The 24,169-nt window shown below is 37.4% G+C and overlaps 5 protein-coding genes and 1 pseudogene across 5 annotated transcripts; 2 read left to right on the forward strand and 4 right to left on the reverse strand.

Moving 5' to 3' along the window:
* On the reverse strand, window positions 1,055-4,181 carry LOC18597133 (annotated as a pseudogene).
* On the reverse strand, window positions 4,011-7,346 carry LOC18597135. Its single transcript, XM_007025989.2, has 2 exons — window positions 7,219-7,346; window positions 4,011-5,578 (listed from the first exon to the last, which is right to left on the reverse strand). The coding sequence occupies exon 2, from the start codon at window positions 5,501-5,503 to the stop codon at window positions 4,208-4,210; it is 1,296 nt and encodes a 431-aa protein (XP_007026051.2). The 5' UTR covers window positions 5,504-5,578; window positions 7,219-7,346; the 3' UTR covers window positions 4,011-4,207.
* LOC18597136 (UPF0051 protein ABCI8, chloroplastic) lies at window positions 7,762-10,278 on the forward strand. Its single transcript, XM_018123851.1, has 2 exons — window positions 7,762-9,265; window positions 9,738-10,278. The coding sequence occupies exons 1-2, from the start codon at window positions 7,826-7,828 to the stop codon at window positions 9,954-9,956; spliced, it is 1,659 nt and encodes a 552-aa protein (XP_017979340.1). The 5' UTR covers window positions 7,762-7,825; the 3' UTR covers window positions 9,957-10,278.
* On the forward strand, window positions 11,461-11,793 carry LOC18597137. Its single transcript, XM_007025991.2, has one exon. The coding sequence runs from the start codon at window positions 11,461-11,463 to the stop codon at window positions 11,791-11,793; it is 333 nt and encodes a 110-aa protein (XP_007026053.2).
* On the reverse strand, window positions 13,097-16,818 carry LOC18597138 (protein DETOXIFICATION 40). The gene is made up of 7 exons (XM_018122623.1): window positions 16,379-16,818; window positions 15,646-16,277; window positions 14,534-14,590; window positions 14,073-14,311; window positions 13,871-13,989; window positions 13,701-13,787; window positions 13,097-13,469 (listed from the first exon to the last, which is right to left on the reverse strand). The coding sequence occupies exons 1-7, from the start codon at window positions 16,724-16,726 to the stop codon at window positions 13,404-13,406; spliced, it is 1,548 nt and encodes a 515-aa protein (XP_017978112.1). The 5' UTR covers window positions 16,727-16,818; the 3' UTR covers window positions 13,097-13,403.
* On the reverse strand, window positions 19,044-22,793 carry LOC18597139 (protein DETOXIFICATION 40). Its single transcript, XM_018122488.1, has 7 exons — window positions 22,178-22,793; window positions 21,455-22,086; window positions 20,599-20,655; window positions 20,163-20,401; window positions 19,949-20,067; window positions 19,756-19,842; window positions 19,044-19,484 (listed from the first exon to the last, which is right to left on the reverse strand). Exons 1-7 carry the CDS (start codon window positions 22,535-22,537, stop codon window positions 19,419-19,421), a joined length of 1,560 nt encoding a protein of 519 aa, XP_017977977.1. The 5' UTR covers window positions 22,538-22,793; the 3' UTR covers window positions 19,044-19,418.

The raw sequence follows: 24,169 nt of genomic DNA on the forward strand, positions 1-24,169 counted from the left end.
ACTCTGGTAGTGGTTTGGCTAAAGCTTTTTAAGAGAGTTTAGTGTTTGCGAATTCAGATAAACAAAAGCCAAAAACAACAGCTTGACTATAAGCTATTCTTATTAGCTACTCTACAATTTACATTCATACAGGTTGTTTCTGATAATGTAATTAATTAATAATTGAAGTTGGTATAAGTTATTAGATTCCATTCTAGATTGTGAATCAGATGTTACTTCAATTTCAGAAAAAATAAAATGCATGATATGGGGAAAGAGAAGGGATCTGACCCCAACTTGGCATGTATGGATTACATTAAATAAACTTTTTTTTATTTTGCAAAGCTTACATTAAATAAACTTAAATGCTAATTATCAAAGTATCATTAACCTTGGTTCCAAAAGGTTGACTTTACTAGGGTTCTGATATGTTTCAGAGTTGATTCAAGGGTAAGACTGTCTTTCAAAAGATTCTTGGTTTACTATTTGGCCTTATGGGAGGTAGATGATATTGCTACACAAAAGTGAAAATGCAGGGTGGACAGCCTTATCCTTAAAGGTTTAGAGAACCAAGTAACAGCAACCTTCAAATGGTTCAAAAGAAAAAGTAATTGAGCTGCCTGACAACATTTGGAAAAAAGCATGAGATCCCACTGTTCAGTTATCAAAATTTCTTTCTAAGTGACTAGTTTGTAAATGCCTCAACTATCTAAGGCTGGTTATCAGTTGTGTTTCAAAAACTTCAAGGGAATGTTGGTTATATTTATAGAAGCCCCAGGAGCTCTATTAGATCTACAAACTATAAAGATAACTTTTCTCTGAAGGGAAAAGGTATTGAGCTGTTTTAATTAGTTATAAAATAAGTATGTTCAGAATTTACGATGTCAAATCTGTCAATAGAGGAAAAAAAACTAATAAAGAGTTGTAAGAATTTGCTACCTGGAGGGTTGTAGGACCTGCCACTGCCACCTTACATGATGTTTACAGATTCCTGCAGAAATATTATTGTCAGGGTCTTTCCTATATTGCCTCTCACCTCTACCCTTCATATGTAAATGCTTCTTAATCTCTGGGTAATGCCTTCTTATCACTTCTTTTCTCCAGGACTCATTTATCTAATTCAACTCCTCCAAAGAAGAGAAGAATGATGATCAAAGAGATCTCATGGATGGGGAACCTAACTATTCAAATTCTCAGAATGTCCCATTGCAGTTTGTTCTAGTCTTTTATAAGAATTTCTGTCTTTTTCCATCACTTATGAGAATTGCACTACTTCCTTCGTAGAATCTTCAACTTTTTTTTTTTTTCAGATTTGATGTCTACATAGCGCAGGCCACAATATTTGCATACAGCAGTCTCCTTGAAGTCAAGGCACATGAATTCAATTGGGTGTCCTAAATCATGATTACTGTCTGCAACCTATGTAGACTATATCCTCTTACTTAGGCTTTTAGTTGGTTTTGCTTCTACTACTAAGCAAACAATATTTTGAAAAATTTAACTTTCATGGATATATAAAAATACATGATTTTACTGTTACTCAAAACTATCTTTTAGTATTAAACATCTTAGCCATTTACTTGTTTTTATCAAATATAATTTAAGTTGCTTATTGTGCCAGTACATAATTCACCTACTATTCAGATTGTTCACAAAGTGTTAAGGAAAATAATGATCAGAAACCAACCTCCCTCACAAGCTACAATCCTGCCTTCAACCTGATAGGAGGAACTTCATTGATCAACTCCATCAGAGATTTCTTGCCCGTATCCTGCAAATTTGAAAAGAAAAGGTGAACTTTCAAACCATCCACTCTACTTCATTTTCTTCACTTCATTGCCCTATTGTAATGTCATGGTGGCATCATAGGCTGCATTTTGTTCCATCCATCAATAGCAGAAAAACCATTCACTTCCAAATTTCAGTCACTAAAGATAGAGCCAAACTGACCATGGCTTACACCAAACGGCAAGCATATCTTTACAAACATGAAAGAGTAACTAAATTTTAGCAAGGAATCAGAGCCCACAAGGCATACCAAAATCCATTGGTCGATAACAAAATGCTTGTACAAATTCAGGCACAATAGAACCTTTGAGTACTTAGGATTGAAGACATTTAAAGACAATAAAAAGAAGGGAGGATTTCCGTTAGGTAGTGACTCCAATCTGGTTTCTTCAAGTTCAAACAAGTATCTGCTGCTTGACCGAACAACCCCTGCACCTGTTTCAATTCCTTCTCTGGCACCAAAGACATACAAAAGCATAGAGATTTTTAAATATTTCTTCATTTCAACCTTTTTTCCCCAAGGTACAGTTTAGATCCCTAGTTTAAAGTGGGGAACTTAATCCTCTAGTTTACATGCTTAACTTCAAGACAGCAAGGTTGGAAACAACACATGTACCATTAGTTGACAATGAGTTAGAAAATCAGAAGAAAGTGGGTATGTAGAATGACAGTGATGGAGCAAACATCCTATTTGATCTGTCTAATACAACACTGAAGGCCAGAGTCTATGCATTATTGGCAACTACTCCATGTTTCTGGCACAAAAAATTTCTTCTTGAGATCAAGCAGCCTAGGTCTTAACAATCCCACACCTAATTGGTACTCATTTCCCTTGTTCTTTATTCATTAAAGGGAAATCGAACTGGAAACAAAATTCATTCTTAAGAACATTGAAGGCAACAAATCTAGCAAACAACCAGAAGGATGGGAAAATGTACTGGCAGCCTCCAGTTGCTTCTGAAGTTCTTGGCCTACAGCATCATTTTCAGCCTGGACAACAGGTACAACGATAAAAAAAGAACAAGGAAAAGACAATTAAGACATGTAAAACACAGCCGACACTCTATCTACTTGGAGTTCAGCAATCCTTCTAAGTTGAGCTTCTTCACCTCCCTCGGATGATGGAAGTACTGCAACCAAAGCATCAAACTCTTGAAAGTAGTGGTAACAATCAGTAACATCTGACATAAGGCCATGAGACAAGGAACTGATTTGATCCAATCATCAGATTATACTACTAATAGATTCCTAAGATTGTGGTACTAACAAAAAAAAAAAAACATAATTCTGATAAAATCAATCACCCTTCCTCAACTGTTTAGCAGCCTTAACAAGAGCAGCACTCATGAGCTTAGGTTGGTCAGCGAAATTCGCCAAGTCCCCAGTGGGGTTAGCAGGGGGTTCTGGGTAATTTGGGGAAAGCCTGATGAGTGAGCATCTCTCTGCAGCAACCCAAAAGTGTTGAAGGCTAGGGCAACTATTGCATTTACTTGTTCTTGTAATTGGGAAATTAAATCCACCTTCCCAAACAAAAGAGAACCCAAATTTTATTAGACAGATTGAACAGAGAAGAGCCAATAAAAAAGTTTCTGCAAAACTTTGGCAGCTGTTACTTCAATGTATTTGGTCTTGGTGCTTCGTAAACTGCATAATTTTGAAGACTCAAAGACAAAAGCTTGAGCTTAAAGGGGAAATAAATATAAGCAGGTAGCCTCGGAGGTAGGAGCGGGGGTGTCATATAGGCCTATAGGGTCTCGACCTTCATGAATTTGGGCAACTGGAAAAGAATTCAACTGAAAAGCAGTCATTTGGGACTAAATTCTGTCAGGAATTAGACCTAGTTCCTGGTCTATGCCCATGAACTATATGAGGTTCAAGCGAAGTTAGGATAATTGAAAAGTCCTGAACAGTTCCAAACCCAACCAAGCAGGGCCCTCGAGACATTTAGTCAATATGAATATCAATGGAGACAAACTTGGAAATGAAATGATGGTCACAACATCATTCAATCAATATGAATATCAATGGAGACAAACTTGGTACCTTGTAACACATTAGTCTTTTTCGATATGGCATCCTGTCATCAACTTTTTCTTTCTATACTTTGGCCACATCACATGCTTACCTATAAATTTCAATAAAATGGAAAAGAGAAGTCAATCTTGGAAACAAGCACACAATGCTGTTAAAGACTGCAAATATATCTTCATCACACTTTGCAGGCATGAAATATGCGATGGAAATGAAGTCAAAAGGTAAAAGGTAGATTGCAAAGAGTTTCCCATTACAAATAATCCAAATTAGAGACAAAGAGTACCTAAATTTGAGATTTTCCTTAAACTCTCAACTATCCTCAGTCATGACTTACACAAGTCATCCTTCAAGCCTTAACTTCTAAGGCTCATTCTATTCCCGCCTCTAGTTTCACAACTCGAGAAAACTAGGACTGTGCTGGTGGAATGGCATCTTTGGCATTACTTTCCACACTATTGGTGTTGGCAGCCATTGAGGAACTCCTAACTTCAGATACAACCCTTCTTGGAACATCAGATTCTTCAGCAGCAGGCCTGGATTCAGATGGAATAGTTTCCGCACCAAATATCATTATTGGTAGGATGGTTGATACAGAGCATGGAACTGTCACAGTAGTTGTGGCAGTATCACTTGTAGACAATCCATCCATGCGAGACTTGTCATTTCCACATATAATCTTCTTAGCATGCTCCGGTTGAGTATCTTGTGAAATATCTTTATCTTGCCTTAATGAAGCCTGTTTTTCAAACATCTTGATTCCAGTGGGTTCACAGGCCACGGATTGAGGTTCAGGTTCAGGAAACTTGGGAGTTTGGTTGTTACCAAAGTCAAGGCTTTTCACATCATCATGAATCAATTCCTGTGGCTTAAGGTCCAAACTCAAGGCCTGATGTTCAACTTGAGGCTTCAGAATTACAGTATCAGTAGCTGGCAAAGTAGAAGTAAATGTTGCTGACACTGGCTCTGATGCTTTAGGTGCCTCCACATCAATATTTGGTCCTTTCATCAGTTTTAAGGCCTCAAATCCCTCCAGTGACTGATCCTGTACAACAGCTTTATCATTCTGCAATCGAGAACCTAAGATTTGTTCTTTCAGGACCTTTTGACCCAGGGGAAGACCTGTGTCATTTATTTGCAAGTTACTAGCTGGAGGAATCAGAATAGAGGCAGATTTGCTCTCACTAGCAGTTGTGCCACCAGACTGAAGCCCAGTATGTAGACTTTGGTCTGGAAGGTTAGGAGCATCATTTTTATTCTCAACAGGTTTCTCACTTTTCCCAGATGGAGGACCCACAGCATGGTGCTGACTTTGAGGGTTTACAAATGGGATAGAAATCTCTTTTCTTTCGTACATCTTAGCATGAGGAGCCACATCATTTGCAGCAGTAACTGGAGTGAATCGCCCTGGTAGAAATACAACACCTCTCAGATGAGTGTTGGTGTCACCTACCTTAACATGAAGAAGATATCCAGCATCAAATGAACCTTCAATGACACCAGAAACCATCTGGCCTACCATTTCATCAGAGGCTGTGTTACTTGTTCCCATGCTCTGCTTGTTTTTCATTAGAATGTCAGATGCAGGTGTCACAGGTGTGCTGTCCCCTTGAACACTCTCATCCTTGCGTGGACGCCCACGTTTCCGCTTCGTAGGGGTATCTGCTGAAGAACATAAGCTAGCCCCTTGATTCTGGCTGCTCATCCTGAACAAATGGATGCACAGCCTCCTTTATACTATCTTAATATAATTCCTTTGTGATAGTCTTCCCAAATTTTCCTGCAATCACGAAAGCAATTAAAATTTTTGACATTGATATGACCAAACAAGAGCTGAGTGCATTAGAATAAATGGTACAAAAACAATAGTCAATAAACAATATGCTAATATTTCTTTTGCCATGCTAGTAAATCATATTGCACAAGAATCAACTGTACCAAACTATATGATATCTGGAAATCCTCTAGATTATCATTAACATAAGATTGCCTATTGGTGCAATAGCTAAGTGTTCTACTTTGAGTAGGCTCAGATAATGGTCCAAAATTTTGATATTCCCTTGTGCTCAATGCCATTAACAAATTAGAGTAATGTTTTAATTTTCAAAAGCTTTCAATACAATAAATGGATTAGATTTGAACAGCTAATATACCTACTGAATAAAAGAGCAATTGGTGATGAACTAAGATATGCATGCCAATAAGGTTGTCTATGTAATAGGTAGATTCAGGGACAAGCCAGATTGATATACAATCAATTACAACAAATCTGTGATATCTTAAATTGATGCTTTCCAAGATTTGGGCACCTAAGCAGAGGATACACATTTTTGATGGATTGTTGCTAGATTTTAGTCAATACAGTGGCAAAAACTACATGCTTCTTGGTTTCTCTTTCTACATACAATTCATTTTAGAATAAGCAGAGGATATACATTCACGATGCGTTGTTGCTATATATCAAAATATTGTAAGACCTTCTAGTGAGCTTTATGCGAATAACTGACTTTTTACTTTTTGGGGTAAAGAAAAATACAGACATGATCTATAAAGGATGTCTGGATGTGTAACCAGGACCAAGAAATTCTGACACAGATTTTATGTCATGATCAAGGGCCAAAGTTGAAGTTATAGGTTTTGCTTGATCCTCTATCTTTTGCACTTTGCCTACCGCACTGCACTGGCTGGGGCCTTCCCTGCCATTGAAACGCTAAGCAATCCTCATTTTGAACCATGATTTCTTTGCCCCAAGTCTCCATTAGCAAGGACATTGAGACTTGAGAGAACAACAATTTTCTCAAACAAAAATCATTTCCAACAAGGAATGGTACTCGATACAACTAGAAGATCTCCAAGAAAATGAATATGGGGAAAATTACAAATAGTAACCAAGGATGAAAGAGACAACTCCAATATCTGTGCAGAACAAACACAAAGCCCAAATCCATTCTATAAAAGAATGCGGAACAACTTATACATTCGAAGAGGGCAACCTTCCATGTTCCAACAGAACTACATTGATCTTGGATCAAAATACACCTCGGATACAAAGAAAACTTGAGCCCTTAATCATGACCCCCAAATCATGCAAGATTGAAAACATGAACACCCTTTTGACACATTTTAAATATCTCATGGGTAATGGGTACAAACGAAAGAAACACCATAATTTTCACCAATCTGAAGAGGCAAATGAATCTCAGGTAAGTCTTGAACTAAACCCACAATCCCCAAATAAAATCTCTCACTCATCTCCATCATGAAACAAAAGAAAGAAACTTACTAATCAGTTGTGGTTTATTCCACGTTTTTCCCATTAAAAACTTTTTTACCATTGAAACCAAACCTGTAACGCAATGACAACATAAAAGTGCAACTACAGTTTTTAAGGTGGAAGAAGGAAAAAAGAAACTATCGTACCTGCGTTGTAGGAGAGACTCGGAATCACCTGAGTGAAAAATGGGTGGTGAGATAATCAATAACCAAATCCAAAATTTTGCTGATTTATTATTAGTTATAATAATAATAAAAATAACAATTTTCTTTCTGTTCCTGTTTATTTTTCTTTTCAGGATTTCTTTGGAGTTAGCTGTTTGGTTCGCGGGATAATATTATAACACAAGGAAACCAGGAACTGGCGCTAACAGGTAAGAGCTGCCTGTTTATTTGGGCCTCCGTAAACTGAAACCTTAAATACTATGTCGGTGGGCTTGGATTCGCCTAAAGCATCAAGATGTAGCGAAGAACATGGGCCTCAAAGCTTTCTTTTCACTCCCGGTGCCAGTGCGACTCGAACCCAGAATTTTTGGCGGTTAGAAAGATCCAGAAACCACACTAATCTCAAAGTGGGTCCATAAATGGTCCCCCCCCGGCCACAAGGGTGCGTGTTGTCCACGAGACACTCTAACAATCTCATAGCCAAGAAAAATCACAATTTCAACAATAATTAATAAAACTCATTCACTTAATTTAGTTTTGATATTCTTTGTACTATTTCTTTCTCTATCCTGAAAGCACAGCCATAACCATGGCTTCCTTGCTAGCCAACGGCATCTCAAGCTTCTCGCCACAACCCACCTCAGATTCAACCAAGTTCGCTAAAGGGTTTTATCCAAAGCTCGATTCCGTCAAACCAATAACCCCAAAGCCCCCAAATTCAAGGCTTTTCAAGGTCAGAGCAGATGTGGGTTTTGATTCTCAGACCTTGACGTCAGATCCCAGCTCTTCATCAGGTAAATCCTACGATGAGAAAATCCATGAAATTCTTCGAAACCGTGATTATGATAAAAAATTTGGTTTTACTATGGATATTGATTCGTTTTCGATACCCAAAGGGCTTTCTAAAGAAACAATTCGTTTAATTTCTTCTTTGAAGGAAGAACCTGATTGGATGTTGGAGTTCAGATTGCATGCTTATGAGAAATTTTTGAAAATGAATGAACCTAAATGGTCTGATAATCGATACCCACCCATTAATTTCCAAGATATTTGTTATTACTCTGCACCCAAAAAGAAGCCTACTTTGAATAGCTTAGACGAGGCTGACCCTGAACTGCTTAAGTACTTTGACAGATTGGGTGTCCCTTTGAATGAACGTAATCGATTGGCTAATGTCGCGGTTGATGCTGTTCTTGATAGTGTTTCAATTGCTACTACACATAGGAAGACTTTGGAGAAGGCTGGGGTGATTTTTTGTTCGATATCCGAGGCAATTAGGGAGTACCCTGATTTAGTTAGGAAATATTTGGGGAGAGTTGTGCCTAGTGAGGATAACTATTATGCAGCTTTGAATTCAGCTGTTTTTAGTGATGGGTCATTTTGTTATATACCTAAGGATACAAAATGCCCAATGCCAATTTCAACTTACTTTCGGATCAATGCATTGGAAACTGGGCAGTTTGAGAGGACTTTGATTGTTGCTGATGAAGGGAGTTTTGTGGAGTATTTAGAAGGATGTACCGCACCTTCTTATGACAGGAATCAGCTTCATGCTGCTGTTGTGGAGTTGCATTGTGCTAATGGTGCAGAGATTAAATACTCCACCGTGCAGAATTGGTATGCTGGTGATGAAGAAGGAAAAGGTGGGATTTATAATTTTGTTACTAAGCGTGGACTTTGTGCTGGAGATCACTCAAAGATATCATGGACCCAAGTGGAGACAGGGTCTGCAATTACTTGGAAGTACCCAAGTGTTGTTTTGGAGGGTGATGATACTGTGGGTGAGTTCTACTCAGTAGCACTTACGAATAATTATCAGCAGGCAGACACGGGAACAAAGATGATACACAAGGGGAAGAATACAAGAAGTAGGATTATCTCAAAGGGTATCTCAGCTGGAAATTCAAGAAACTGTTACAGGGGGCTTGTTCAGGTTCAATCAAAAGCAGAGAATGCTAGGAATTCCTCGCAATGTGATTCCATGCTAATTGGTGATATGGCTGCTGCAAACACCTACCCTTACATCCAGGTACATATGTTTATTTTTTGGCCCTTTTTCCCCTATATTGCGTTAAGTACTTGTGTCTGTATTAGTTTTTGTTGACCTATGTCTTTATGATTATCAATTGGGTAAGTAGACTGCTTCCCTCTCTTTCCTAATTGCTTTTCCTGTTTAACCGTGTAATAACACTGTGGTGAAACTGAAGCTTTTGAATCAGTATTTTGGTGCATGCATGTGTGTGCTTTTCTTGACGATGTTTATTCTCATAACAAACAAGAGCTCCTTAATTCAACCTCCCATGAATAAAATATTGGAATGCTGGTTGGGGTAGAACTTGATTCTCTTTCTTTTTTTGACACAAATCTCCTTGATGTTTGTACGGTCATAATTTCTTCCTTACAGTGGAATTACTATCTCTGATTTACTGCTCTTATTTGTTGCATCAAGAAACTAGGGGCTATATTTTGTTGCTTATGATTAGATTGCTACTATTTAACAGGTTAAGAATCCCTCAGCTCGTGTTGAACATGAAGCTAGCACTTCCAAAATCGGTGAAGATCAGTTATTTTACTTTCAGCAGAGGGGAATTGACTATGAGAAAGCCATGGCTGCCATGATTTCTGGGTTTTGCCGTGATGTTTTCAATGAGCTTCCTGATGAGTTTGGTGCTGAGGTGAACCAACTCATGAGTTTGAAGCTTGAGGGATCTGTGGGTTAAGCACATTGGAGGTTAACTCAATTTAGGTTATGATGGATAATGAAATGATTTTGTCAGAGTCAGGATCTTATTGTAAATGACTAGCTAGCTTTAATGTACTTTGCTGTCCCCAGAGTGTTGTTTGGAGCAACAAAAATCATGTTTCAGGGAAATGTACACCTAATCTCTGTATATCTACTTGTTTCTTGACCAAGAACAACTGTGTAAAAAGTTCATTTTTGGGCAAAATTTTGTTTGATGTGAAGTCTTATGTATTGCTGTGATATTAAGTAGTGGAAATAGAGGAATGAGATCAAAGTTTCTCTTGCTACTTTGACTTGAACCATGGGTTCCAATCAATTTATTCTTTCTACTTTTCTTGGTATCATCCTGAGAATGAGATTAACCTAGTATAACCTAAATTGCTGATGGAGATGAGACTTGATCAAATGCAAGTATGAACAAAAGAGACCAGCAAGCTGCTTGGTGAGCTGACACTTGCAGAAAGGTTTATCAAGAGATTTAGAAAGAATTTGGGGTTTTTTTTTTAATGCATAATGTAACTATGATTCTTTCTCAAAATGATTTGTAGCAACCATCATTGGCGAGCTGACACTTGCAGAAAGTAATTGTGTAACCGTTTGGCCGTTTGGCATTAGCCTTTGTCCCCTCACCTTGTTTGACACTTTGTTTCAATTACTAATTTTTTCCTTTTCAAAGATGCTTCATGCCGGCGGGGATTTGGTCTTTTTTTTTTATTTGCCCCTTTGACTCCATGCCTCTTCTCACTTTATCTCCGGCCCAACCAATAAAATAAGTCTTGTCTTTGTATGATTCAGTGTATGCTATAGTGTAGAACAAGAAATAAGAAAAAAAAGAAGATACAAACATAGAGCAAAACCCAACATTAATAACATATTTATGGTATATGTTTCACTATAATTTTGGGGATCCAGCGTATACCAGGTATTCAACCAAATGGTTCATTTTACTCTCCTCTGTTCTTCTGCTGCCTGGAAATATAAGTTGATGGTAGAAATAGGTATACAGTGTAACTAATTGAATCCCTCAAGGCAGAGTTGTTCTCTGTATTTCAATGATTACCTCATCGGATTCTAATTGTTAATTATAAAATATAAACATACTTAGCTCACGTCAGAACCTTCGACATATTTCATGTTAAGGAGCAGTCCTGTATTTATTTATATTTAGTATTAAAGAAAACCCAAATGTGTTTTGAGGAGAAAAGGCCTTGTGATCACCTAGCGGCATGCTGGTCCTGAGCAGGGTCAGTTTTCACACTGATGTAAGGCCAGCTAATAGAAAACCAATTTTCTCCTCCATTATTTTTCTACCAAATTTCCATGTTAGTGCACATGTACAGCTTCATCAGCATATGACATCCACGATTCCTAAGTTCATTCTATAAATATTGCCTCAATCCAAAGTCATATCTGTCTCTTACAACTCCTTGTTTTGTACTCTCTCTTTCAACTTTCCCTAGAAGTGATTCCCTGGAGACAAAATGGCTATCCTGAGGAGATCATATGCTTACTCCAAGGTGGATAAGGAAGACCCAGAAGAGATCATCCATCGACGGGCACAGTTCTTGATCTACAAAGTGCTGGAGCAAGCAGATTCCAAAAGAAAACCATCGTTTCTACGAATCAGATTGTGTAGACTGAAGGTGAAGATCGGGAGAAGGTTGAAGAAGCTGAGGAAGTGTGCGTTGGTTAGTATTTCTGCAGCAAGAGGTGGTGCTTACAAGCAGGTTATTGATCAATTGAAAACTTGGAGACGCTTGTTTAGCCGTGGTGGGGGAACCATTTCCAGCCTTCCTCGTCCTTTGTTGGCTTAAAGATATGCTTACATACAGATTTTCTCTTTTCGTTTTTGTTAAGAATATAAGAGTGATTCTGTTTTCTTCTTGCAATGACGAGCTTTTCTTCTTTTTTTACCTGCTATTATCTTTCTCCTTTTTGTTGGATATGCAAAGAACATTACCAAATCAATGGCGGCATGATCAATGAAACAACAGATATAACAGGCTTGATCAAATGCAGACCAATATATATGCTTGAAGGGTCATCGGCCTGTGACAAGCCTGAAAAGCCTGTTCCATTGATTTTTTTTTAGATCAACCCAAAAGAAGGGATCCTTGTCAGATCAGATTCCTGATCCTCATTTCCAGCTAGGGTCCTCCTGCAAATGATTGAACCCAAACTGAGATTTCGAGACAGGTCACATGGGTTCAACTGCAATCAGCAGTTTGCTCATTTACTGATATGTTGTAGAACAGAGCAAGCACATTCAAAGATTGAAAGCCAGACACTTTCCCCTCTTTCCCATCCTGCCGGACACTGTCCTGACTATACTTCCTCCCCCCATAGAATCAAATACTTAAATTATTGATTGAGTCGAAGCCGGTGGCACAAGTGGCCCTCTGCCTCCGGTCAACCCAGCAAGAACAACCCGGCCTAATTAATGCTCATAAAATAAAATAAAAAATTTGACTTTTTGGGTTCTCGAATAGATCTTTGGATATTCTAATTCTTTGATTTTACATTCAAACTAGCAGTGAAACAATCTTCAAAATTCTCATCATATTCATGCACGGCACACCGATCAAAAAGCTTGTTGTGACCACGTTTAGGCCTCAAATTTCCCATGTCAGTGTCGCTGACAAAGGTTAAAGTCAAGCAAGCTTCACATTCCATTCGGCTTCTCTTGTTATTGACTGAGGTTAATTGATCATGTGACATGTTTTTTTTTTCTTTATTTTGGTATTTTTTTCACTTAAAACTTTTGATTTTAATGTATTTTTATATTAAAAATTGATCAATTAACTTTCAAGAAAGTATATAGTATATTCTATAAGATTCACATAGGGTTGGTCTCAAAAATTATTAATGAAGAATTACAAATAAAAAGATCCAATTTTTTAATCTTAAAGAAAATATATAGTATATTCTATAAGATTCAAATTATTAATTTATTTTTTGACTTTTATTCACATTAACTCTAAATTTTTTATTAGATTAAGAACTTCTATCCTGTGTGGGTACAATAAAACAATAAAAAATCAATAGGATCTTAATTAAATTGGCATAGATTAAATTATTATTAAGCTAAAATTTTTCTAGTAGTATAAGATATTATGAAACCAATCAATGGGGAACATAGTTTCTATAAAATGAAATCAATCGATGAAACAAACACTAGACTCTCATCCCAAAGTTCCAAGCCAAGCCAGCCATGTTTTCAAAGGCTTATACGGCCCATGAACAATTGCAAGAACAGATAGTAGAAAACGATTTTGATAAAAGTATGAACAAAACTTTATTCGACAGCAGCGGTCAGGTCGTCCTGATGATCATGGCTTCGAAAAGTTTTTTTTTTTGTCATCTGCAACCCATTTTCGATGCATCAGTTGCAGGCAAAGATTCATGATTTCTTCGATAGTGATGGTCAGTTCTTAAGAAGCGGCTCCTTCTTGTCTTCCCATTTGTCCAGCCGCTTCCTTGCTGTCTCTACCTGAAAATTTTCAGAAGTGTCAGATATAGCTTTCTTGCACTGTCATGGTGATGTACCCCGCAAGGATAATGGTAACAGGCCAAGGGGAAATGTTCATTGACATGTTGGAGTGGTAATCAAGAACTTTACGTGAAAACTTGACGGGAATGCAGTTAAGTTCATCATGCATTGCTAACAATAAACAGATTAACTGATGATGGGAACAAATTCAAACGTTTCCAAGCGACTTACCTCTTTGTTCCAATCTGTTCTAAATGTAACCCACAACAAAACGATGGTCTGCATCAATGTTCCTCCTATCATCCCTGACCATATTCCCTGCTCGAAGATAAATGATTTAGTACCTATGCCAGAATTCTGTTAGAAGTTTTCTACAAATAAGTCACGAGAGAGTTCATTACCTTTGCACCAAGGCCAAACTTGAAGCCAAGAAGACAGCCTAATGGGATCCCAACCACGTAGTAGCATCCCACGTTTACATATGCTACAAATGCTTGCCATCCACATCCAACAGCCACGCCTTCATCAATCAAATCAAATCTCAATCACCAATTTTCATTACCCATCAGTTTCATAAAACGGTGGCAGAAAAAAGTTTGTTACCAGACAAGACAGGTTGAATCCCATTTAGAATAAGAGTGACAGCCAAGAACGGGCATAGGTCAGACACAGCATCTGCCACGGCCTCACCATCCGTGAATGCATAGCTTATTACATGCCTTAGAGCTAGAACAACAACAGCTTCCACTACAGAAATGATGAAGGAAACCAAAGTCACAACGGCAACAGTGAATGCCACCGACTTGGGATGCCCTGCTCCCAGCTCGTTGCTAACCCTAACACTGTTGCATTGGAAAACACATGCAAGAAGATTAAACTTTTGCTTTTAGCTTAAATGATTTGACTACAATCAAAGCGACCCTAAACTTTCTTTTCTTTCGTTTTTTTATTGATAGAGCAATTTCTTTGTCTTTTTAATGTCTTTTTTTTTTGGGATTGAATCAGTGAATACCAACAGTGACAACAGAATCAGACTAGTAATTGTGGTCCTGGAAGTGACGAACCTGGCAGCTGCATTGAACCCAACTGAGACCATTAACAGGAAGGCAGATATAGACATGCTGCACCATTGCAACCAACATTCATGGTCAGTTATTCCATAGGTAAAAACTACCTGTGAATTAGGTAGTAAAATATATGTATGTGCTAGAAAAGAATAATCAAAATGGAGCATCAAAGCATCGTTACTTATCATGCATATCAGAATAGCAGTCACTCACCACTGATCAGTATTATGCAAAATAAAGCAAAATGGATGGGGTACATATGAATTACTATGCTTTAATGCTTTTCCTTTCCAAGACAGACATCCACTAATATTCAGGAACTTCGAGAAGCCATAGCAATCACTTTTTTCGATTTCTTTATACATTTTTTATTTCCCTTTCACATGGCGTCAAGGATCGTACCTTGAGTGGACCAAGTGTGAGGATCATGCAGCATAATGAAAAGAAAGGACACCAGGAAAAGGAAAAGAAAAAGGATAAGGACAAATATAGAGATCATGATGGATTAGAATATAGAGATCATGCACTTTACAAAAGAAAGAAAATAAGGTTCTTATAATGAAACCATGAATTCCATGCATGCCATTGGCAAATGTGGGTTTGTTCCAAATCTAAAGGAACAACTATCAGACAAAAAAAATTATTATAATTGTGCATTTACTGTTCTATTTTGACTTAAAAAGTCATAGTGGACCAAGTGTGATGAAAGTAATGAGTATAGCTGTTGTGCATGCATGCCTGCCCATGTTAATGATGAAAAGCAGATAAAAAAAAATGAAGGGTAGAATTTCTGCTCCCTTTTCTTTTTTTCTTCTATAGTTTCTTACTGTATCTAGTAGTCTTTTCTCTTTCAAGAAAACATTTTCTTAATTAATCTTTCCATGGAGTTATCTCTTATTATATTTCCCACATATCATGGCAACCATAAGATTAAAGCAACAGATTAAGTACTTTGTTAAGAAGATTAACAACAGAAGGCTATTTATTGATAAACTTAACAAGCTAAAGTAATGGAATATTAGGTGAATTTTTAAATGACCAAAGAATAATGGTATGATGATTAGGTTTACAAGTTTAATATCAAAGGTTAGGGTTGCTAAGTTCTTTACCAGATAGAAAGGGAGTCCAATGAAAGCTCGGGATTCTCCAGCAAACCAGCGATCAAGACCAGTACCTGAAAGTACCAGGTCTCCAAGCACAGCATCACGGCGGAAGCAGCCGATAATTTGAAGAAGTCCACTAGCCCAGAAAAGGCCTGAAAACTCAGTCCTAACCACGTGAGCTTGCACTTTTTACTGGTCAAGATGTACACCATCTGGGCCACCACTATGATCCACCATGACAGACTCAGCACCAGGGATGCACCTATCAACCCCAGACCCAGCTTGTACACTGCCAGCCAACTGAGCAGGAGGTGAACCCCAAGCGCGGCAGCTGATATGTATGCGCTCGGATTTACAATGCTTTGAGCTTGGAGGAATTTTTGCATGGGGAAGTTCACAGCGTAAGCGAAGATTTGTGGGATCAAACCATAGACGAAAACAGCAGACGCGGATGCAACCATCGCCGATTCGCCTAGTAAGATCAAGATCGGCTTGGAGAAGACGTAGGCCAGCGCTAGTGGAATCCCGGTTAGAGTAAGGACGATCGTTGATCTTTGAAGATATACCCCTAACATGTTATATCTGAGGGCTCCATAAGCTTGTCCGCATAGAGTCTCCACAGCACTTCCCATTCCTAGCTGCAAAGAAAGTTAATGCAAAGTTTAACTGCTCAAATATATGTTATATGTTAATTAACAGGGAGTAAAGAACAAATAGAAGGAAAGAGATGTAGCAGTACCATGAGGCCATAAGCAAACAGTTGGACGCCGCTGTTGCCGAGAGAGGCGGCGGCGAGCTCAAGATTGCCTAGATGGCCACAAAAGACACGAGTTGATAAGGACATGGCATTGTTGATCATGTAAACAAAAATCGCCGGTGCTGCCAGGCTGAAAATGAGCCTCAGTTCAATCCATGAGGCCAAACGGAGACGCTTGAAAAATGAGAGCTCGGGGTCTGACAAAACTTTCTCGAGCCTAGAGTCCACATAGTGGTGGCTAGTACTGGCTCCTGACTCTGGTTGGGGTGGTGGCTGATGGTCGTGCATGGAGTTCAGGATTGGCTGATTCAGCTCCTGTTGAGAATCCATGGGTTTTCTAGCAGGGTTAAGCTATGGTGCTACTTGCAGGGTATACAAATATAGAGGAGAAATGGGTTCCACCATACAAAATTAAAAAGCCTGGGAGAAACCTTTTCATTGCACATGTTACGTGTGGCGAATGAGAATTTCCCTTTTTATTATATTCTTATGGGGGTTTGTTTTATTCCCATATTCTTTTTTGCATTAAACATTTATACTATGGTTTGATCAGAAAGAGTATGGATCCTATTGATATTTTTAAAATCTAAATTCAAAAGTGTGGGACCGATTGATATCTTTTTCAGGTACACATTACTTTTAATTTTTTATATTATAAATTTATTTTTCATAATTTTTTTACGTCTTTTATATTAAAAAATATCGAACACTTATTTATTAATTTTTTTAAAATTTATTATAAAATACATCAAAGTCAATAATTTATTATAAAGATTAATTTATAATAATAGTTCATGTAATAATTAATCCTTTCCAAATGTCTATATCAGCATTAAATGTGGTTTCTCTATCTTCCGTTAATAATTGAGGACAAAGACACCACCCATATGAAAACAAAACTTAATTTAGCTGGCATATTTGTCTCAATGTACTTATTGTGATCCAAGATTATAGTTTAGACTCTTCACCTATTATAATTTAATACATGTAGGTTTTTCTTTAAACTTGAATTACCAATAATAATTCCATAAAAAAATGGGTAAAGTTTGCATACACATCCTATGGTCTTAACTTTTTAGCAACAATTAAATCATTACAATTTATTATGATGTGAAGTGTTTACGGTTATAAGTTTAAAAAATTTTCTTTACTTATTCGATATAAGATTTTGTAATATTCTCTCTTACATCAATTAATAACACTTTCTTTATAGAATGAAACATTTTATTTACTTTATTCTTTTAAATCGTTTGATGTGACATCAAAATCAAGTTTTTGTTAATTCTGATATCATTTTATTACTCTCTTTGAAAAAACTAACTTACAAGATCTATTAAGAAGGCAACGGAACATTAAGGGCCATAGGTGAAACAAAAACAGGAAATGACCACTTGCCTCGCAGGTGGATTAAAGCCTGGAACAACCGTATAGGGTAGAAGTGTCTCTGGCTGCATTTAGTAACTTACATGAGCGCATCAACCATAATAATCAGAAGAGGGCAGGCCAATGATATATTATCTATGTACGCTAGAATTTCAATCTGATGGATGGATCTTGCATTCAGACAATGAGCTTAGGTTCATGAACTAGCAGTACGCTCATTGTTTTGCTAATTTGGGTAACAATTAATATAATTTCCTGGAGGATGGCCCTGTCTTTATTCAGAAAGTTGTCTGAAACAGTCTGCGGTGGTTAGAAGCTAGGAAAGGTGTAAAGATGAGGACGTTCTTCTAGGCATGATGTGCTGCAAGAAATTTAAGCCTTGGATGGTTTTGTATCAGGGGGCTTCTTTCTAGAACTCATAGTTACGAAATGATTGCACGCATTGCTGACTAGGTTCAAGAACCATATGGTTTTCACTTTCCCAGGAAACCGAAGGAACTTTTGCAGGAGAAAAATCCTCATATGGAGTGGCAGTCTGCTTTAAGAAAAGCAATAAAGAGGGGAGTGTTAGTGGTCCGGAACATGCAGCCAAGACTCGGGAAAAAGTCACCAGGACTCCATCAGAATTCACCAACATGTGTTTCAAGTTTTACTTTGATCCTCCTGTCCATTGGAAAAGTATGACAAAGAAGCACAGGATTTTCCAAGTAACTGTCAAAAAAGGAGGGGAAATCCTTCAACTTGGGCACGAGACAGGGCATGTTCTAATCCCTGGGGGTCAGGATGGTGATACAAAATTAGTAGCAGTTGATAAGCAATGAGATAGAGTTCCCTGGCCAATTAGTTCTCATCTGAACATGTTTCTTCGAGAATTGAAAGGAATTTCTCTCTCAACTACTCTAGGTCAGAAGGATTACATTCATGGAAAAAAGGAGAAATTTAAGGGAAAATCAAGAGAAAATTTCATGTACGAAGGCCAAGAAAAAACTTTTTTCGTTTACAGGATCTTCAAAATTAAAGAATGATCACCTTAATGATCCTCGTCCACACACTTGGCATTACTCTTGTCGTCACAAAACACCCAAATATGGTAGATTTGTCGTATTGATGGGTAGCAGACAATACTTGGTAGTAATGAGTAGTGAAGATATTGAAGATCAAAGGGGAAGAAAAAAAATGTCTGCTTACTAGAAACGTGATAGTTTCCTCCTCCTGTTGAGAAGGGCATGGTCTTTGATTGATTAAAAACAAAACAAGAAAGGTTAGAGAGAGAAGAAAGGGGAAACATTTTGGGCAGTCTCTTTATATATATGGCACTTATTTGATGAATTATGTAGTCAAATTATTAGAGCACAATGGGGAACATTAATTGTTTCTGTTTTCTGGAATCAACCAATCAAAACTCTAGACTCAGAGTTCAAGCCTAACCATACTTCAAGGCTTATTTGGCCCAGGGAAATTGTCACAACTCATATCAGCCAGTAGAAAACCATTTGATTATTTATCCGGATCATCCCGATTATGATCATCAGCAATGTCGTGACGGTTTATTGTGGGGGGTAATCAATCAATTTCCCAATATTTACCCATTTCTTCCTTTTTGATGCATAGCAGGCAAGCTTAACAGTTTCTTCAATATTCAGTCCTTAAGAAGAGGCTCCTTCTTGTCCTCCCATCTGTCCAACCGCTTCTTTGCTGTCTCCACCTGAAATTTCAGCATTGTCATCAATGCTTCTTTCATCTTGGAATCAATAACTATTCCGAGAACTTTTTCAAATGTTTTTCCTGTCACCAACCGGTCAACTAGATGAAAATCAGATAGCTTTCTAGCACCTAGCCTGGTTATGTACCCCAAAAGGATATGGTACAGGCCAAGGGACATGTCCATTGACCGATTCCATATTCTCATGCATTTGCAAAAATTACACAGATCATCTGATTGTGGGAACAAATTTAAACGATTCAAAGGGACTTGCCTCTTTGTTCCAATCTGTTGTAAATGTCACCCACAATAAGATGACGGTCTGCATCAATGTTCCTCCTATCATCCCGGACCATATTCCCTGCTCAAAGATAAAGTGATATGTCACACCAAGAAGTCTAACCGGAATCGAATGCCAGAATTCTAGTAGAAGTTTCCTACAAATAATTCTCGAGAGACTTCATTACCTTTGCACCAAGGCCGAACTTAAAGCCAAGAACACAGCCCAATGGGATCCCAACCACGTAGTAGCATCCCACGTTTACATATGCTACAAATGCTGGCCATCCACATCCAACAGCCACCCCTTCATCAATCAATGTTCATCAACACTAGCCAAACATCATTAACTAGTTTCATCAAGCCACCTCATAAACCAGTGGTGTCAAAAAATTTTCTTACCAGACAGGACAGGTTGAACCCCATTAAGAATAAGAGTGACAGCCAAGAACGGGCACAGGTCCGACACAGCTTTTGCCACGGTCTCACCTTCCGTGAATGCATAGCTTATGACATCCCGTAGAGCTAGGACAACAACAGCTTCCACTACAGCAATGACGAAGGATACCAAAGTCACAACGAAAACCGTGTATGCTGCCGACTTGGGATGCCCGGCTCCCAGCTCATTGCTAACCCTTACACTGTTTTAATGGAAACACATGCCAGATTAAACTTTTGATTTTAGCTTAAATGATATTTAACTAGAACTGAAGTTAGTCTAACGTATTGCTTTTTATTTTTTGTTTGGCTCCCTTGTTTGTGGAATTGAATCATTGAATGCTAGCACTGGTAATTGTGGCAACAGAGGAAGACTAGGGTGGTCCTGAAAGTGACGAACCTTGCAGCTGCATTGAACCCAACTGAAACCATGAACAACAACCCAGATATTGCCATGCTGCACCATTACAACCAAAAATTAATGGTCAATTAATAGTCAAAACTACCTTTTTTTAAATTTAGATAGTAAATAATCAAAATAAGCATGAAAACATCGGTTATCTGTATGCGTGTTTTGATGTGAGATCGAAGTGGTTTATTTTTTTTTAAATATTTAACGTGATAGAATTATAAATTTTTGATATTTGAATAAAGCAAAATGAATGCGACACATACGAAAAGTAAACTTTAACTCTGGGTATCTTTTGAAAGGAGCAAAGAACTTAAGATTTGTATTTCCCCTTTCACATTATCAAGCATATATCTCTCTAAAGTGGACCAAATGTTAGGGTCATGCAGCATAATGAAAACGGAAAAAAGCAAAAGGAAAAGCTAAAAAGTTTAGGGTGTGTTTCACGACGATTTCCATGGAAATTAGTAGCAGAGAATAATAGTCACATGCCATTGCCAAATTCTCCTATACTCCACACACATTGGAATATAATGCACAAATGCAATTTGCAAGAAAGTAATAAGGTTTCTATTCCCTCGTTCATTACCTTTCCGTAAAGCAGATATTTGTAGAACTCCTTTACATTATATACATAGACTTCCATAAGGGAATTGTATAGAAAGGGGTTAAAAGAATAATAATTAGTATGTAATAGTCTAGAATGTGCATGATTTTGACTGCAAAATTACCAGTCAAAAATATCTATTGTAATACTTGCTCACCATGTACTGTTGTTCCATTTTTGCCTGCCTGCCCTTTATAAGGAGTAAGGAGCAAAGAATAGGAATATTGGTAAGTTCCTTACCAGATAGAAAGAGAGTCCAATGCAAGCTCAGGGTTCTCCAGCAAACCAGCAATCAAGACCAGTATCTGAAAGTACCAGGTTTCCAAGCACAGCATCACAGCGGAGGCAGCCGATAATTTCAAGAAGTCCCATAGCCCAGAAAAGGCTTGCAAACTAAGCCCAGCCCATGTAAGCTTACATTTTTCACTCATCAAGATATACACGATCTGGGCCACCACGATGATCCACCATGATAAGCTCAGCACCAGAGACGCACCTATCAACCCCAAACCCAACTTGTACACTGCCAGCCAACTCAGAAGGAGGTGCACCCCAAGCGTCGCAGCTGATATGTATGCACTCGGAGTTACAATGCTTTGAGCTTGAAGGAATTTTTGTATGGGGAAGTTCACAGCGTAAGCGAAGATTTGAGGGATCAAACCATAGACAAAAACAGCAGCGGCAGATGCAACGACCGTCGATTCCCCTAGTAAGATCAAGATTGGCTCGGACAAGACATAGGCCACCGTCAGTGGAATCCCGGTTAGAGTAAGGACAATCGTTGACCTTTGAAGATAGACACCTAACATGTCATATCTAAGGGCCCCATAAGCTTGTCCGCATAGAGTCTCCACAGCACTTCCCATTCCTAGCTGCAAAGAAGTTATTACGAATGATAAAAGTTTAAAAAACCCTTGTTAGAACACATGATAACAGGGAGTAAAAATCAAGAAGAGATAGTACCATAAGGCCATAAGCAAGGAGTTGGATGCCGCTGTTGCCAAGAGAGGCGGCAGCGAGCTCCAGATTGCCTAGATGGCCACAAAATACACGAGTGGACAAGGACATGGCATTGTTGATCATATAAACAAAAACCGCAGGCGCTGCCAGGCGGAAGAGGAGCCTCAGTTCAATCCCTGAAGCCAATCGGAGACGCTTGAAAAATGACAGGTCGGTATCTGTCAAAACTTTCTCGAGTCTAGAGTCCACCTCATGGCCGCGGTGATGAGTAACTCCTGATGGCTCGGGTACTGGTGGCGGTGGCAGCTGATCATGCATGGAGTAGTTCAGGATTGGTTGATTCAGCTCCTGTTGAGAATCCATGGTTTTTCCTAGCAGTCTTTAAGAGAAGGAAATTGGGTTCTGCTATATGGAAACCAATTGGCCCTGGTGATTATTGCATCAAAGGAAAGTTGGTTGGGAATAAGATTTCTTTTCCTCTTTGCTTTAGATTCTTACAGGGTATTTGTTTGCATTGATGCCACTTGCCATGCCAGGAATTGTTGTTTGCTATTTTAGCACCTGTTCTTGGGATTCTTTCTGAATCTTTCAAGGCCGAATGAATGATAAGAGTATACTTCCAAAAACCCAATGTCATTTTCTTCCAGTGGTCATGCTACCATATACACTAATTAGTACCTCCATAAATTAAAATATATATATATATATATATATACTTTATTTACATTTTTGTTACAAGTAGTCTTTGATTTAAATTATTTTTTAATAAAATTAAAGAAATTAACAACTATATATAAAGATTAATTGACTTGAGTATATCCAATTAATATATTTTAGTTGATATTCTTTTTTTTTTATTTTTTTATTTGACCACCCAAAAAAAGGGGCCTCTCATTTTTCTGTTTTGATCAATAATTTGATTTGTATTTTTGCAGAAATGAAGCACCAAAATTTTTTACTTGATTGACTGGGAAACACAACCAGTAAAATGATGTGAGTCCAGACAAATAAAATTAAATGCATAAAATCAAAAGGTACTTTTGTCGGAAAGAAAGAAAAAAAAAAAAAGGAAAAGAGAGAAAAATAAAACAAAAGAGACAGAATATTATATGTGGAAAGGTACAACTTAATAGTATATAATCTCTTATAAAAATATTAGATGTAAGATATCCATCTCTCCCTTGATTTCGATCTCGATTTGATTCTCATGAAAATTAAGATAAATTTTTAATTTTGATGTATTAAAAAGTTAAAAAAATAATATAATTATTCAATATTTTTTAATATTAAAAATAAATATATAATATAAAAAATAAGAGTATTAAAAAAATTCATTTTAAAGCATTTTAAAAAACGAAAATGGACAAAAAAAAGATACACAAGAAGCAATAATTTTCTTATGAAAGATTCTCTATAGGTTTTGGTTTTATATTTAACACTTTTTTAAGTATAAAAATTGGCAATCCATCTATGACCATTGGAAGCAAACATTGTGATAATTTTTTTTTTTTATGGAAAAAATAAATAAATATTTTGCTACTAACATGCACAGAAAGATACAAAATTTCCCAATTTTTTTTAACCCTTTTAGTGACTGATCAAGATCTTGATTTAATTTACTTTATACTTGAAGTACTAATTATTTTTTTTCCCCAATTGTCCATATCAGGCATTAAATTTAGAATATATTCAGTTGCTATCTGCAAAAGCTACTACTTTCATAGGTCCCCCCCATGAAAACTGAAATTGTGCATGGCATGTTTGTCTTAATGTATGTATGGTCCAAGATTATTCCATTATATTTACTACTTAATTTGATATTTAAAATTTTGAAAAATAATTTTTTTAAAACGAAATGTTTCGTCGAAATTTCATCAGCAATTGACAAATGTTTTTTAATTCATCTGAATTTCGTCAACAATTTACAAATGTTTAATGGTGTTAATTGGCCAGGTCAGCTTTGGTAGTGAATTACTGTTAATTTAATGTTGTGGG

Source organism: Theobroma cacao, chromosome 6 (genome assembly GCF_000208745.1).
Source record: "Theobroma cacao cultivar B97-61/B2 chromosome 6, Criollo_cocoa_genome_V2, whole genome shotgun sequence".
Lineage (NCBI taxonomy): Eukaryota > Viridiplantae > Streptophyta > Magnoliopsida > Malvales > Malvaceae > Theobroma > Theobroma cacao.

What these genes read in the sequence shown, in the direction of transcription:
- LOC18597135 (XM_007025989.2), bottom strand. Translation starts at nt 5,503, where the DNA reads ATGAGCAGCCAGAATCAAGGGGCTAGCTTATGTTCTTCAGCAGATACC.
- LOC18597136 (XM_018123851.1), top strand. Translation starts at nt 7,826, where the DNA reads ATGGCTTCCTTGCTAGCCAACGGCATCTCAAGCTTCTCGCCACAACCC. An exon ending in ACACCTACCCTTACATCCAG is followed by an intron (nt 9,266 to 9,737) that starts GTACATATGTTT and finishes ACTATTTAACAG; the next exon opens with GTTAAGAATCCCTCAGCTCG.
- LOC18597137 (XM_007025991.2), top strand. Translation starts at nt 11,461, where the DNA reads ATGGCTATCCTGAGGAGATCATATGCTTACTCCAAGGTGGATAAGGAA.
- LOC18597138 (XM_018122623.1), bottom strand. Translation starts at nt 16,726, where the DNA reads ATGGATTCTCAACAGGAGCTGAATCAGCCAATCCTGAACTCCATGCAC. An exon ending in GGGTTCAATGCAGCTGCCAG is followed by an intron (nt 14,312 to 14,533) that starts GTTCGTCACTTC and finishes CCAATGCAACAG; the next exon opens with TGTTAGGGTTAGCAACGAGC. An exon ending in GAACAGATTGGAACAAAGAG is followed by an intron (nt 13,470 to 13,700) that starts GTAAGTCGCTTG and finishes GAAAATTTTCAG; the next exon opens with GTAGAGACAGCAAGGAAGCG.
- LOC18597139 (XM_018122488.1), bottom strand. Translation starts at nt 22,537, where the DNA reads ATGGATTCTCAACAGGAGCTGAATCAACCAATCCTGAACTACTCCATG. An exon ending in TTGGACTCTCTTTCTATCTG is followed by an intron (nt 20,656 to 21,454) that starts GTAAGGAACTTA and finishes GTAATGGTGCAG; the next exon opens with CATGGCAATATCTGGGTTGT. An exon ending in GGGTTCAATGCAGCTGCAAG is followed by an intron (nt 20,402 to 20,598) that starts GTTCGTCACTTT and finishes CCATTAAAACAG; the next exon opens with TGTAAGGGTTAGCAATGAGC.